The following is a 14,484-nucleotide window of genomic DNA, read 5'->3' on the forward strand; positions in this document are numbered from 1 at the left end:
TTGAGATTGACGCAGTCTGTTTGTAATCTTGGTGTGATGTTTGACCCTGAAATAAGATTCCCACCACATATTTGTGGCATTACTAAGACCAACTATTTCCACCTCCATAACATTTCGTTCCTGTCTCGGCTCACCTGCTGCTGAAACTCTCATTCATGGCCTTATTGCTTCGAGACTCAACTATTCTGATGCATTCCTCGTTGGCGTCCCACATTCTACCCTCCGTAAGTTTAAGGAATCCAAGTCTGTGCTGCCCATGTCTTAATTCGCACCCAGTCCCTTTCCTTTATCTCCTCTGTGCACTCTGACCTATTTTGGCTCGCAGACAAGCAACGTCTCGCTTTTAAATTCTCATCTTTGTTTTCGGATCCCTCTGTGGTGTCACCCACCCCTATCTCTGTAATCTCCTCCAGCTCCACAACCCTCTGATATATCTTCATTCCTCTAATTCTGACCTCTTGTTCATCCTCAATTTTAATTGCTTCAACATTGGCAGCTGTGCCTTCACCTGCCTGAGCCCCAAGCTCTGGAGTAAACTCCCTATACCTCACCTTCCTCCTTCAAGACTCTCCTTAAAACCTATCAGTCTAACCAAGCTTTTGGTCACCAGCCCTTTATGAGGTTTATATCTCTTTGAGGTTCAGTGTCAAATTTTGCATTATAATGCTCCTGCAAAGCACTTTGGGATGTTTTATTATGTTAAAGGTGTTACATAAATACAAATTATTGTTGATATTGATCTTGGTCTTGCCTTTCCAATAAACAGTAAGTACTTCATTGGCTGAGAAGCATTTGGCGATGTCCTGGGGTAGTAAACAGTGCTATAGAAATACAAATTTTTTTTCCCCTGTATGAAACCAACACCCATCACAACCCATCCCATTATAAGATGGTTCATTCTCTGGGTGCCACATGGTTATCTTCTCCCCCGCACCACTTAACCGTGCTCTCTCTCTACAGAGCAGATGGGTCGTATACTACAGCGAACTGCCATCTCCACCAACATCAAGGAGCGACTGGACTTCTCGTGTGCGCTGTTTGGTCCTGCGGGCGGTCTGGTTTCCAACGCCCCCCACATTCCTGTGCACCTGGGCGCCATGCAGGAAACCGTGCAGTTCCAGGTAAGGCCAAAGTTCACCAAGCAGCGTTGGGCAGCCAATCTGCATCCTGAATGAGGGGAGAGGGGCAGTAACTGCCTCATACTCCCAACTCCTCCACTGTGGAATTGGGAGGGGCTTTAGTCAGGTCCCACAGGAGGAAGCAGAGATTGAGTTTGAAGCGGTGGTGGATTATTGAATATGGTGATCAGTGGGACTGGGGATCTCCAATCCTTCCACAGAGTTCCTCATCCCTGGAACCATTCTAGTAAATCCCTCTCCAAGGCCTTGACGTCCTTAAGTGCAGTGTCAGGCACGATATTCCAGCTTAACCGGTGTTTTAAAATGGTTTAACATAACTGCCTTGCTTCTGTACTGTATGGCTCTGTTTATAAAGCCAAGGATTGTAAATGCCTTTTTTTAAACAGCATTTTCTCAATCACCCAACCATACTTTCTTGAAAGCCCTATCACCACCCATCCCGCCTTCTGTCCTATTTGTGTATTCAAGGTGAGGAAAAGACCAGGGTCAGCTGTGAAGCCTGTAGTTGAACAGCCCACCTGTGTTCCCCAGGCGTGGGCTCACGCAATAGTGAACTCTCACTGCCTTCAAACTAGGTGGCGGGGCAGCAAGGAAGGAAAATGGAAAGGTTTCTGAACATGGCAAGTGTCTGGACTTCATTTGATTTCTGTGTGGATTTTTCTTCCCCCCCAACAGATTAATCATTTAGGTGATGACCTCAAAGAAGGCGATGTCATCCTAAGCAACCACCCCAGTGCAGGAGGCAGCCATCTTCCTGACCTGACTGTCATCACACCGGTAAGATCCACAATACTGTCCAATATTGTACCAACCAACTAGAAGGACAAGGGCAGCAGAGAGATGGGAACACCACCACCTGGAAGTTCCCCTCCAAGCCACTCGCCATACTAACGTGGAAATATATCACCGTTCCTTCACTGGGTCAAAATCCTGGAACTCCCTCCCTAACAGCACACTGGGTGTACCTACACCACATGGACTGCAGCGGTTCAAGAAGGCAGCTCATCATCTCCTTCTCGAGGATAATTAGTGATGGGCAGTAAATGCTGGCCTGGCCAACGATGCCCACATCCCATGAAACAAATAAAACAGTAAAATTGAAAGTGCAGAAGACTCATTGGTCTGTCAAGCCATTTTTAGGTGAATTTATTGCTCGTTGAGTTGATAGATGTTAGTGCTGGGGAAAGAGACCCCTTCCTTTCCACCAAACACGCCTCTGTAGATAGAAACTAGTTTCGATGATTGACGACTCTAGGACTAGGGGGCATTGTCTAAGAATAACAAGCAATTCTTGCAGGAGTGAAATTAGGAAACAACTTCTACACACAAGGGTTCCCTCTAAGCTGTGTGGGTGTGCGGCTGTGCAGCCATCAGGAATGTGCCCTGCAGGGAAGCAATAGGCCTTACACAAGCAGCAATTTCAGAAATATGCTCATGCACAGCTTGAAGGGACTGCACAGTGGAACAAGCTGGCTGCTCACAGCAAACAGAGAAGCTAGAAAGAATATTTATGGAAGAAGTTTGGAACTCTTTTCTGAAAATAGTACTTAATGCTAGATCAACTGTTAATTTTAAATCCAAGATTGATAGTCTAGTATAAGGGTCTAGCACATATAGGATTAGTAAGGGGTTGAGTACAGTACTGCCCACACAGTGATGTAACAAAGCCCATGACCCACACCCAGGGTCAGTGTGGTGTTGGACAGAGCCTCGTGCAGACCTAATCATGAAGTCAGCTCCTAGTTTCTACACTTTACTGTATCTTTGTAAATAGTTCTAGTAGTTAATAAAGACTTACAGTTAACTTACTTCAGACTACAAAGACTTCATTAAAACCTACTGAGATGTAACCAACACCCATAACATGGTGGCAACAGTGGGATGTGAAGCTGGACTTCCAAAGGATGTTCAATGGAGTCTTCTGCTGTAGTAAAGAATTTTAAATTTCTGCCCTCCGCTTCCAAGCCTTTCTTTGGGGTTTTTTTCAGGCAATATTTCCTCTGCACCACTGCTTCTGGGGCTTCTTTTCAGGTCAGAATGTTTTTTTTGAAATTTTCTTCAGTCTTCTAGCATTTCAGTTTGTCTCTGCATTTTAGGAAGGTTTTGGGCTTTTTCCACAAGCTGTGGTAGTACCTGTTACAAAAAACAGCCATGGATAGTAAATTGAAACTACCAGACCAATTTAGGCATATCTAAGGACCAAACCAGACCCAAAATTGGGCGTCTTGGAGCAGAGAATTTTTAGATTACAGGCGTACATCAGGATTAACTCAGAAGAAATCCAGATTAATATCCAGATTAAAATCTAGATTAATATTAATATATTAATATTTTTTATACTGGTTTGGTAAATTTGTGGATGAAGTAATCCTAATGCAAGGCGTTGATTAATCCTTAACCAGCGTTATATTGAAAGCCTTTGAACAATATTTTAATCTTCTTCAAGTTGAGTGTGCAGAGTTTAAAAAGAGGCGTAGAAAACCCCCAGCAAAGTGACAAAAGGGTAAAAGCAATACCCAAACAAACCACATGAGGGCACCAGAGAGGCAGGGAACTTTCCAGAAATCTCAAAGATTTTTTTTTGGAGATCCCTACAGGTTTGCAAAACTGCAACAGCAGCTGGTAATGAACAACAAACAAGAAAAAGGCCTGCTGCAGGTGGAGCAAGAGAAAGCAAAAGTACAGTCAGAAAATGTCCATATGAAAGCTGAACAGGGAGATTTAAAATGTAAGATTAAAACTGAATATTTACCTTTCGGAGATTTTTTTTATTCATTCGTGGGGTGTGGGCTTTGCTGCCTAGGCCAGCATTTATTGCCCATCCCTAATTTCCCTTGAGAAGTTGGTGGTGGGCTAACTTCTTGAATCGCTGCAGTCCATGTGCTGTAGGTACACCCACAGTGCTGTTAGGGAGGGAGTTCCAGGATTTTGACCCAGCGACAGTGAAGGAACGGTGATATATTTCCAAGTCAGGATGGTGTGTGAATTGGAGGGGAACTTTCAGGTGGTGGTGTTCCCATCGATCTGCTGCCCTTGTCCTTCTAGGTGGTAGTGGTCGTGGGTTTGAAAGATGCTGTCTAAGGATTCTTTTTTTTGTGAATTCCTGCAGTGCATCTTGTAGACGGTACACACTGCTGCTACTGTGCGTCGGTGGTGGAGGGGGTGAATGTTTGTGGATGTGGTGCCAATCAAGGGGCTGCTTTGTCCTGGATGGTGTCAAGCTTCTTGAGTGCTGTGGGAGCTGCACTCATCCAGGCAAGTGGGGAGTATTCCATCACACTCCTGACTTGTGCCTTGGAGATGGTGGACAGGCTTTAGGGAGCCAGGAGGCGAGATACTCGCTACAGGATTCCTAGCCTCTGACCCGTTCTTGTGGCCACAGTATTTATGTGGCTAGTCCAGTTTGGTTTCTGGCCAATAGTAACCCCATGATGTTGATAGGGGGGAATTCACTGATGGTAATGCCATTGAATGTCATGGGGCAATGGTTAGATTCTCTCTAGTTGGAGATGGTCATTTCCTGGCACTTGTGTGGTGTGAATGTTACTTGTCAGCCCAAGCCTGGATATTGTTCCGGTCTTGCTGCATTTGGACATGGACTGCTTCAGTATCTGAGGAGTCGCGAATGGTGCTGAACATTGTGCAATCATCAGTGAACACCCTCATTTCTGACCTTATGATGGAAGGAAGGTCATTGATGAAGCAGCTGAAGAAGTTTGGGCCTTGGACACCACCCTGAGGAACTCCTGTGGAAATGATGAACTTGTAGAAGAAAATTCAATGAAGATAGCTCTTCAATTTAGAATTGCGCAACTTCAAACAACAGAAGTCTCTGGTAAGCATCAGGAACAATGCTTGCAACAGGCGAAAGAATTGCTGGTGATTCAGAATAGTCGCTTGAATGCAGATCTAACAATCAAAACTGACAAAATGTTCAACTCTGATCCAACCTGAACAATATGATGTAAAAGTTTCCCAGGTAACTCTAAAATGAAGACAACTCAACTTACCAGGGTAGTTATGGAGCTGAATGAAAAGACCTGAAAGCTCAGAAAACAACTGGAAAAGATGAAAGTAATCAAAAATTTGGATAAAATTGGGAAACAGGTGGGAATCAATGTTCCAATGTTGAAACATGAACTTTCATATACATCGCAAAGACCCACACAACGAAAGAAGTGACAAGGAGATGAGCAGAATGTTCATCCACCCCACAAGAAACAAGTTAGGGTAGCAGCAACCACCAATCAACGCAACAGACGGACCAACCAAGTGCGGTTCAACACGAAGCAATGGAAGAAAAGAATGAAAAAATACCCAGATGCCAACTCAACCTCCAAACCAACAGAGAGAACCAGTGACGACGGAGCCCACCACTCCTCCAGCAACAGTGCGAACAAGAGATGGAAGGGTTACAAGGCCTCCAAACTACTTGAATTTTGAATTCAAGGACTTGAAGGGGACATGGAGTCGTGACAATGCAGTAGTAGTGATAATGTAGTAACAACAATGCAAGACATGACATTAACTAGTATAACTCCAAGTACATAAAAACTTGGAGGGGGTGTGTAGTATAAGGGTCTGGCACATATAGAGTTAATGTGGGACTGAGTACAGTACCGCCTATAATGTGATGTAAGAGAGCACATGACCCACACCCAGGGTCAGTGTGGTGTTGGACAGAGCCTTGTGCAGACCCAAGCATGAAGACAGCTCCAAGCTTGTACTCTTTATTGTATATTTGTAAATTGTTCTAGTAGTTAATAAAGACTTAGTTAACCTACTTCAAACTACAAAGACTTCATTACCGAGATGTAGCCAACACCCCACAATAGATAGATCTTTCTGAACCAAAGCTATTAAAGGATACGGCACTTGGAGAGTATATGGAATTAGGTTGCAGATCAGCCATGATCTCATTGAATGGCAGAACAGGATCAAGGGACTAAGTGAGCAAACTTTGACCCAATTCTAGATCTCACATATCATGGGTTATATACTGAGTAATGCTCCCTCTACACTGTCCCATCAAACACTCCCAGGATAGTTACAGCACGGGGTTAGATACAGAGTAAAGCTCCCTCTACACTGTCCCCATCAAACACTCCCAGGACAGGTACAGCATGGGGTTAGATACAGAGTAATGCTCCCTCTACACTGTCCCATCAAACACTCCCAGGACAGGTACAGCATGGGGTTAGATACAGAGTAATGCTCCCTCTACACTGTCCCATCAAACACTCCCAGGACAGTTACAGCACGGGGTTAGATACAGAGTAATGCTCCCTCTACACTGTCCCCATCAAACACTCCGTGGGAAGGTACAGCCAAAGGGAGTGGTAATGGATAAAGTAAAGAAAATGCAAACTGAAATACCATTGAGGAGAAGAGCAGAATGTCTTCAAAGTGGGCATTCATGGAATAAGAGTGGCAGTGCATTAAACAATAATATAAAAGCCAAATACTGCAGATGCTGGAAATTTGAAATAAAAACAGAAAATGCTGGAAGTACTCAGCAGGTCGTGCAGCCTCTGTGGAAGGAAAGAGTAAAGAAGAAACAAATAAACTCTTTACATTTCCCATTACTGCTCCCTTCGGCTTTAGAACCATGAAACCTTTTGCCATTTAATCTCTCTGGCCCTCCAACCTATCACCGACCTTCCTTTTGGTTTTCCCCACCCTCCTGCCCCCACCACTAGCTCAAAACCTATTGCATTGCTAACTTTTCCCAGTTCTGATGAAAGTCATCGACCTGAAGTGTTAGCTCTTTCTCTGAATATTTGCTGCCAGACCTCAATCACAGAATTGTTACAACACAGGAGGAGGCCATCCAGCCCAACCTGTCCGCACCGGCTCTGAGTGAGCAATTCTCCTGCCTTCTCCCTGTAACTATGTACACTCTTCCTTTTTTTTAGATAACAGTCCTCCTTTTTCAGAGCTGCTGCCTATTTCCAGCATTTTCTGTTTTTTATAATAGTTGAGAAACTGGATAACAATTGATAAAGAGGAGGTTTTAGATAGGCTGGCTCTACTTAAAAGCCACCAGGACCAGATGGGATGCATTGAGGATGCTGAGGGTGGAAACTTCCAATCCTCCTTAGATACAAGGGTCGTACCAGAGGACTGGAGCATTACAAACGTTTTACCCTTCTTCAAAGGATAGAGTAAATGTAAGCCCGGCAACTACAGACCAGTCAGTGGGAAAGCTTTTAGAAATGGGCCAAAATTCACAGCCACTTGGACAAGTGTCAATTAATTAAGGAAAGCCAGCACAAATTTGTTAAAGTCAAATTGTGTTCAGCTAACTTGATTGAGTTTTTAGATGGGGTTACAAAGAGGGTTGATGAGGGTAATGCGGTTGATGTAATCTATATGGACTTCAGGTGTTTGATAAAGTGATACATAACAGGCTTGACAGCCAAGACTCGCTCCTCCAGAGCCAGTCTCCAGTTCCCCGTTGACCGTATCCACTGGCTGCTGCGCAATGGTCACTATGCCGAGAGTGTCGGGGCCAGGGCCCCCATCTACTTGGCCACCGTCCTCGAGTACCTGACGGCCGAGATCCTCAAGCTGGCCGGCAACACAGCCTGGGACAACAAGAAGGCCCACATCATCCCCCGCCACCTGTAGCTCGCCATCTGCAACGACGAGGAGCTCAACAAGCTGCTGGGAGGGGTCACCGTAGCCCAGGGTGGGGTCCTACCCAACATCCAGGCTGTGCTGCTGCACAAGAAAACCGGCCACCCCAGCAAGGTTTATGCCTGAAGGGGTGAGATCAGAAAAAGAACTAAGTGGAAGCCCATGGAATAAAAACGACAGTGGCAGTGGATATGAAATTGGCTGAGTGACAGGGAACAGAGAGTAGTAGTGATTTTTTTCAGACTGGAGGAAGGTGTTCCCTGGGGATTGATATTGCAATTACTGCTTTTCTTGATCTGTATTAATGACCTTGACGTGGGTGGTACAGGGCATAATTTCAAAATTTACAACTGACACAAAACTTGGAAAGTGTGAACTGTGAGAAGGGTAGTGATTGACTTCAAAAAGATATGAGGAGGCTGGTGGAATGGGCAGACATGTGACAGATGAAAAATGCAAAGATGTGTGAAGTGATTCATTTTGGTAGGAAGAATGAGCAGAGACATTATAAAATAAAGGGTACAATTCTAAAGGGGATGCAGGACCGGGGAAGCCAGAGGGTATATTTTTATTATTCATTTACGGGATGTGGGCATCGCTGGCTAGGCCAGCATTTATTGCCCATCCCCAATTGCCCTTGAGAATGTGCCTTCTTGAACCGCTGCAGCCCTGTAGTGTAGGTACACCCATAGTGCTGTTAGGGAGGGAGTTCCTAGGGGTCACTGTTTAAAAATAAGGGTCACCCATTTAAAACAGAGTTGAGGTGAAATTCTTTGAGGATAGTGAGTCTTTGGAACTCTCTTCTTGAAAAGGCAGTGGAAGCAGAGTATTTGAATATTTTTAAGGCAGAGGTGGATAGATTCTTGCTAAGTAAGGGGGCGATAGATTATCGTGGGTAGGCGGGATGCAGATTTGAGGTAACTGTCAGATCAGCCATGATCTTATTAAATGGCGGAGCTGGCTCAAGGGCCGAATGGCCTATTTCTGCTCCTTGTTCGTATGTTCGTATTTTGACCCAGCGACAGTGAAGGAACAGCAACATGTTTCCAAGTCAGGATGGTGAGTGGCTTGGAGGGGAACTTCTAGGTGGTGGTGTTCCCATGTATCTGCTGCCCTTGTCCTTCTAGATGGTAGCGGTCTTGGATTTGCACAAATTGTTGAAGGTGGCAGTGCCGGTTGAAGAAGTGGTTAATGAGGCATACAGGATTCTGTGCTTTATAAGTTGAAGCATAGTGTATAAAAGCAAGGAATCTTTGATGAACCTCAATGGAAACACTAATTTGACCTCAACAGAAGTTGGTGTCCAGTTCTGGCCACCGCAATGGATTTTGAAGCCTTTACAGAAGGTGCAGAAAAGATTCCTGAAAATGGTTCCAGGGATGAAGAACTGCAGTTATGTAGAAAGATTGGAGAAGTAGGGACTGTTTTCCTTGGACAAGGGAAGGTTGAGCAAAGATTTGATAGACCATAAGACATAGGAGCAGAAATTAGGCCATTCGGCCCATCGAGTCTGCTCCGCCATTCAATCATGGCTGATAAGTTTCTCAACCCCATTCTCCCGCCTTCTCCCCGTAACCTTTGATCCCCTTACCAATTAAGAACCTATCTATCTCCGTCTTAAATACACTCAATGACCTGGCCTCCACAGCTTTCTGTGGCAATGAATTCCATAGATTCACCACTCTCTGGCTAAAGAAGTTTCTCCTCATCTCTGTTCTAAAAGGTCTTCCCTTTACTCTGAGGCTGTGCCCTCGGGTCCTAGTCTCTCCTAGAGGTGTTCAAAATCATGAGGGGTCTGGACAGAATAGATAGGGAGGAACTGTTCCCATTGGTGAAGGGTAGAGAGCCAGAGGGCACAGGTGTAAGGTAATTGGGAAAGAAGCAATGACCATGAGGAAAATAATTGTTACACCATGAGTGGTTAGGATCTGGAATGCACTGCCTCAGTTGGTGGAGGCAGATTCAATCATGGCATTCAAAAGGGAATTGGATAAACACTTGAAGTGAAGCACTTGCAGGGTTATGGGAAAAGGATGAGGGGAGTCGCTCATCCAGAGAGCTAGCATGGTACCAGATAGGCCAAATCCTTCTGCGCCGTAATTATCCTATGAGTCCATGATCTGATCATTATCACATTGATATTTGGGATCTTTCTGTGCACAAATATGGCTGCTGCACTTCCTAGATTAAAACAGTGACTATGCTTCAAAAGTACTTCATTGGCTGATAAGTGGCCTAGGACTTCCTGCGGTTGTGAAAGGTGCTAGGAGAGGTGTCAGCTGTGGCTCAGTTCATAGCACCCTCGCCTTTGAATCAGAGGGTTGTGGGTTCATGTCCCACTCCCGGAAAACCAAGAACTGTGATTGTACTCAAAGAGTTGCAATCTGTGACTGTTGATAACTCGAAAGAGTATAAATGCAAGCCATTTCTTTTGTTGTTTATCTGGACATTCCTCTTGATTACTATCTCCCAAAGGTTTTCCGAAAGGGTGTTTCTCGCGCAGTGTTTTTTGTAGCGAGCCGAGGGCATCACGCTGACATCGGAGGCATCACCCCTGGGTCCATGCCACCTCACTCCAAATCCTTGCAGGAGGAAGGAGCCGTCTTCATTTCATTCAAGCTGGTGAAGGATGGAGTCTTCCAGGAGGAGGGTGAGTGTGGGCTTTTGGATTCCAGCTTTCGGACCATGTATTCACCCCCACAGAACTCTACCCCACTTGCTTCAACTGACCTGACCTCAGTTTGGGAGGAGAATGAAATAAATCAGCCAGGGTCAGTCTCTATCGGGTGACCCAACCCCTTTTCCCCCCCCTTTCCTCACCCCGACTCCTCCAGAGTGTGTGGATGTCTGATAGAAACTATGAAGTGGCAATTGTGAGAATTTATTGAAGCAAAGTTTGCCTGCTGCTTTCTGTGTTTTTATAAAGCACATTTGTAATGTACACATTGTAGTCAGAATCTCCTAATGCTTAACCTGTCCGAAATGCATTTACACAGGGTGACCATGGCTGGGACCTGAATTTTTTTTTTTATTCTTTCATGGATCGCTGGCTAGGCCAGCATTTGTTGCCCATCCCTAATTACCCTTGAGAATGTATTTTGAAGAAGGTATATTGAAGGGTATTTAACATTTTGAAAAAATAAGCTAGGAAAAGGTGGTGGGGTAGCTCTGTTAATTAAGGATGTCATTAGTACAGTAGTGAGAGATGACCTTGGCTCGGAAGAGCATGGTGTAGAATCAGTTCGGGTAGAAATAAGAAATAGTAAAGGTAAGAGATCACTTGTGGAAGTAGTTTATAGGCACCCCCCCCCCCCCCCCATAGGTTACACAGTAGGACAGAGTATGCAGGAAGAAATAAATGGGGTGTGTAAGAAAGCTACTGCAGTAAACATGGGTGACTTTAATCTACATGTTGATTGGGCAAATCAGATTGGCAAAGTTAGCCTGGAAAGTGAGTGTATGTGGGACAATTTTTTAGAGTAGGTAAGTTCTAGAACCAACTAGGGAGCAGGCTATTCTGGATCTGGTAATGAGCAATAAGACAAGATTAATCAATAACCTCATAGTAAAGGAGCCTCTAGGCGACAATGATGATAGAATTTCATGTTCAGTTTAAAGGGGCCGAAATGTGGGCCTAAGACTAGTACTTTAAACCTGAATAAAGGCAATTATAAGGGCATGAAAGCAGAGCTAAATTGAATTGGGAAACTAGGTTAAAAGATAGGACTGTGGCAGAATTTTAAGGGGGTATTTAATAACTCTCAGCAAAAATTTATCCCAGTGAGAAAGAAAGACTCTGAGAAGGATGCATCATCCATGGCTGAATAAGGAATTTAAGGACTGTATCAAAGTGAAAGTAATACTGTACAGATTTGCAAAGAATTGTGATAGGTCAGAAGATTGGTCAGATTTAAGAACCAGCAAAGAATGACTAAAAAAATAGAGGGAGAAAGAAGAGCATGAGAGAAAGCTAGCTAGCGATATAAAAGCATTAAGAGTTTCTACAAGTATTTAAATAGGAATAGAGTAACTAAAGTTAATGTTGGTCTTCTAGAGAGCAATTCTGGGAATGGATAATGGTAAACAAGGACATGGCAGAGGCATTGAACAGGTATTTTGTGTCTGCCTTCACTGTAGAAGACTTAGAAAACTTCCCAAAGACACTTGAAAATCAAGACGTGAATGGGAAGAAGGAACTTAAAACAATCATCATCACTAGGGAAAAAGTGCTGGGGAAACTATTTGTCCTGGAGGCTGACAAGTCCCCAGGACCAGATGGCCTGCATCCGAGAGTCTTAAAGGAAGTGGCTGCAAAGACAGTAGATGCATTGATTAATCTTGCAAAATCCTTAAATTATGGAAGGGTCTCAGTGGATTAGAAAATAGTAAATGTAACACCTTTATTCAAGAAAGGAGGGAGAAGGAAAGCAGGAAACTACAGGCCAGTTAGCCTAATATCTGTCATAGGGAAATTGCTAGAATCCATTATTAAGGAGGTTATAGCAGGATACTTAGAAAGTCACAATGTTGTCAGGCAGAGTCAACATGGCTTTGTCAAAGGGAAATTGTGTTTAACTAATTTATTAGAATTTTTTGAGGAAGTAACAAGCAAGGTGGACAAAGGGGAACCTGTAGATGTGGTGTACTTGGATTTCCAGAAAGCATTTGATAAGGTGCCACATCAAAAGTTACTACACAAGATAAGATTGCATGGTGTAGGGGGTAACACATTAGCACGGATAAAGGATTGGTTAGCTAACAGGAAGCAGAGGGTAGGGGTAAATGGGTCATTTTTTTTGGTTGGCAGGCTGTAACTAGTGAAGTGCCACAGAGTTCAGTGCTGGGGCCTCAGCTATTTACAATCTACATCGATGAATTGGATGAAGGGACCAAATGTATGGTAGCTAACTTTGTCGATGACACCAAATTAGGTAGGAAAGTAAGTTGTCAAGAGGAGGTAGAGAGTCTGCAAAGGGATATAGACAGGTTAAGTGAGTGGGCACAAATTTAGCAGATGGAGTATAATGTGGGAAAATGCAAACTTTTCCACATTTGGGAAGAAGATTAGAAAAGCAGTATATTATTTAAATGGAGAGAGATTGCAGAACTCGTGGAACAGAGGGATCTGGGTGTCCAGGTATATGAAGTGACTAGGATGGCAAATGGGATGTTGGTGTTTATTGCAAGAAGAAGGCAATATAAAAGTAGGGAAGTTTTACTGCAGCTGTACAGAGCCCTGGGGAGACTACACCTGGAATGCTGTGTGCAGTTTTGATGGTCTTATTTGAAAAAAGATATAGGGCAGAATTTGACATCCCGCGGGCAGCTGTAAAATTGCGCAAGATGGTGTCGGGCGAGCGTCCCAATGTCACCGCGCACTCGCGCGATATTTTGTTGGGCAGGCATATGCAAAAGTTGGAAACGCGCCTACCAACAATTAAGCGGGAAATTAAGCTCCCAGCGCAATTGCCTGCGATTTTTGGCTGCCCATCCAACCTTATGGTTGGCAGACAGCCGAATCGGCCAAGCGACCTTTACGTTTTTCATCAAACCTCATCCAAGGGCGGATGAAATCTCCGTAAGGAAGTAGAATAAAAAGAAATACCTGGGGACAGCACTTTTATGAGGTATGCTTTCAGGTGCTTGATTGTGATGCATAGACTTTTTTTTTGCAGCTTTTCAGCGCTTTGTTTCATTATTTGCAGGTCTGCTGCTCCCTGAGGCAGCTGTCTGCCTTCAGGGAACTCAATGCCTTCACCCGCACCCACGGTGATGAGGTCACCTGCCCTCTTACCGCCCCCACCCTGGCAGCACTGTGCTTTTCAGCACGCGTTTCACACTGGCTAGCCGTTAATTGGTCAGCCAGCGTGAAATCATGGTCAGGGGCCCGTTTCCCGGCCACTCCTGGGCCCGATGAGGGGAAAATTCAGGCCATAATTCTGTTAGAAGCAGTTCAATGAAGGTTCACTTGACTCATCCCTGGGATGAGGGGCTTATCTTACAAAGAAAGGTTGAACAGGTTGGGCCTATACCCATTAGAGTTTAGAAGATTGGGAGGTAATCTTATTGAAATATATAAGATCCTGAGGGGACTTGATAGGGTGGATACCAGGTGGATGTTTCCACTTGTGGGGGAGACTAGAACTAGGGGACATAGTTCAAGAATAAGAGGCCTCCCTTTTAAGACAGAGATGAGAATTTTTTTTTCTCAGAGGGTTATTAGTATGTGTAATTCTCTTACCCAGAAAGCAGCGGAGGCTGGGTCATTGAATTCATGCAAGGCAGAGTTAGACAGAATTTTGAAAGACAAGGGAATCGAGGGTTATAGGGGGCAGACAGGAAAGCAGATTTGAGACCATAGCCAGATTAGTCATGATCTTATTGAATGGCACAGCAGGCTCGAAGGGCTGAATGGCCTACTCTTGCTCCTAAGTCCTATATTCCTAGGAGGAGGCCATTCAGCTCCTTGTGCCTGTTCTGCCATTCAGTTAGATCATGGCTGACCTGTACCTCAATTCCATTTACCCATCTGGGTTTCATATCCCTTTATACTTCCACCGAATAAAAATCTACCAGTTCTGAGGAAAGCTCATTGACCTGAAAAGTTAACTCTGTTTCTCTCTCCACAGATGCTGTCTGACCTGCTGAGTATTTCCAACGTTTTCTGGTTTTATTTCAAAAATCTATCCATCTCAGTCTTGAGGGT

General features: G+C 44.3%; 1 protein-coding gene across 2 annotated transcripts in view; it reads left to right on the forward strand.

Moving 5' to 3' along the window:
- Positions 1-14,484, forward strand: part of oplah (5-oxoprolinase, ATP-hydrolysing) — an 86,718-nt gene that overhangs the window by 51,859 nt on the left and 20,375 nt on the right. For both annotated transcript variants that reach the window (XM_078536126.1, XM_078536127.1), the window contains 3 exons: positions 961-1,121; positions 1,815-1,916; positions 10,254-10,428. In XM_078536126.1, the coding sequence (XP_078392252.1) occupies positions 961-1,121; positions 1,815-1,916; positions 10,254-10,428 (438 nt within the window). The remainder of the gene's footprint in view (positions 1-960; positions 1,122-1,814; positions 1,917-10,253; positions 10,429-14,484) is intronic.

This window comes from Cetorhinus maximus, chromosome 3 (genome assembly GCF_964194155.1).
Source record: "Cetorhinus maximus chromosome 3, sCetMax3.hap1.1, whole genome shotgun sequence".
Taxonomy (NCBI): domain Eukaryota; kingdom Metazoa; phylum Chordata; class Chondrichthyes; order Lamniformes; family Cetorhinidae; genus Cetorhinus; species Cetorhinus maximus.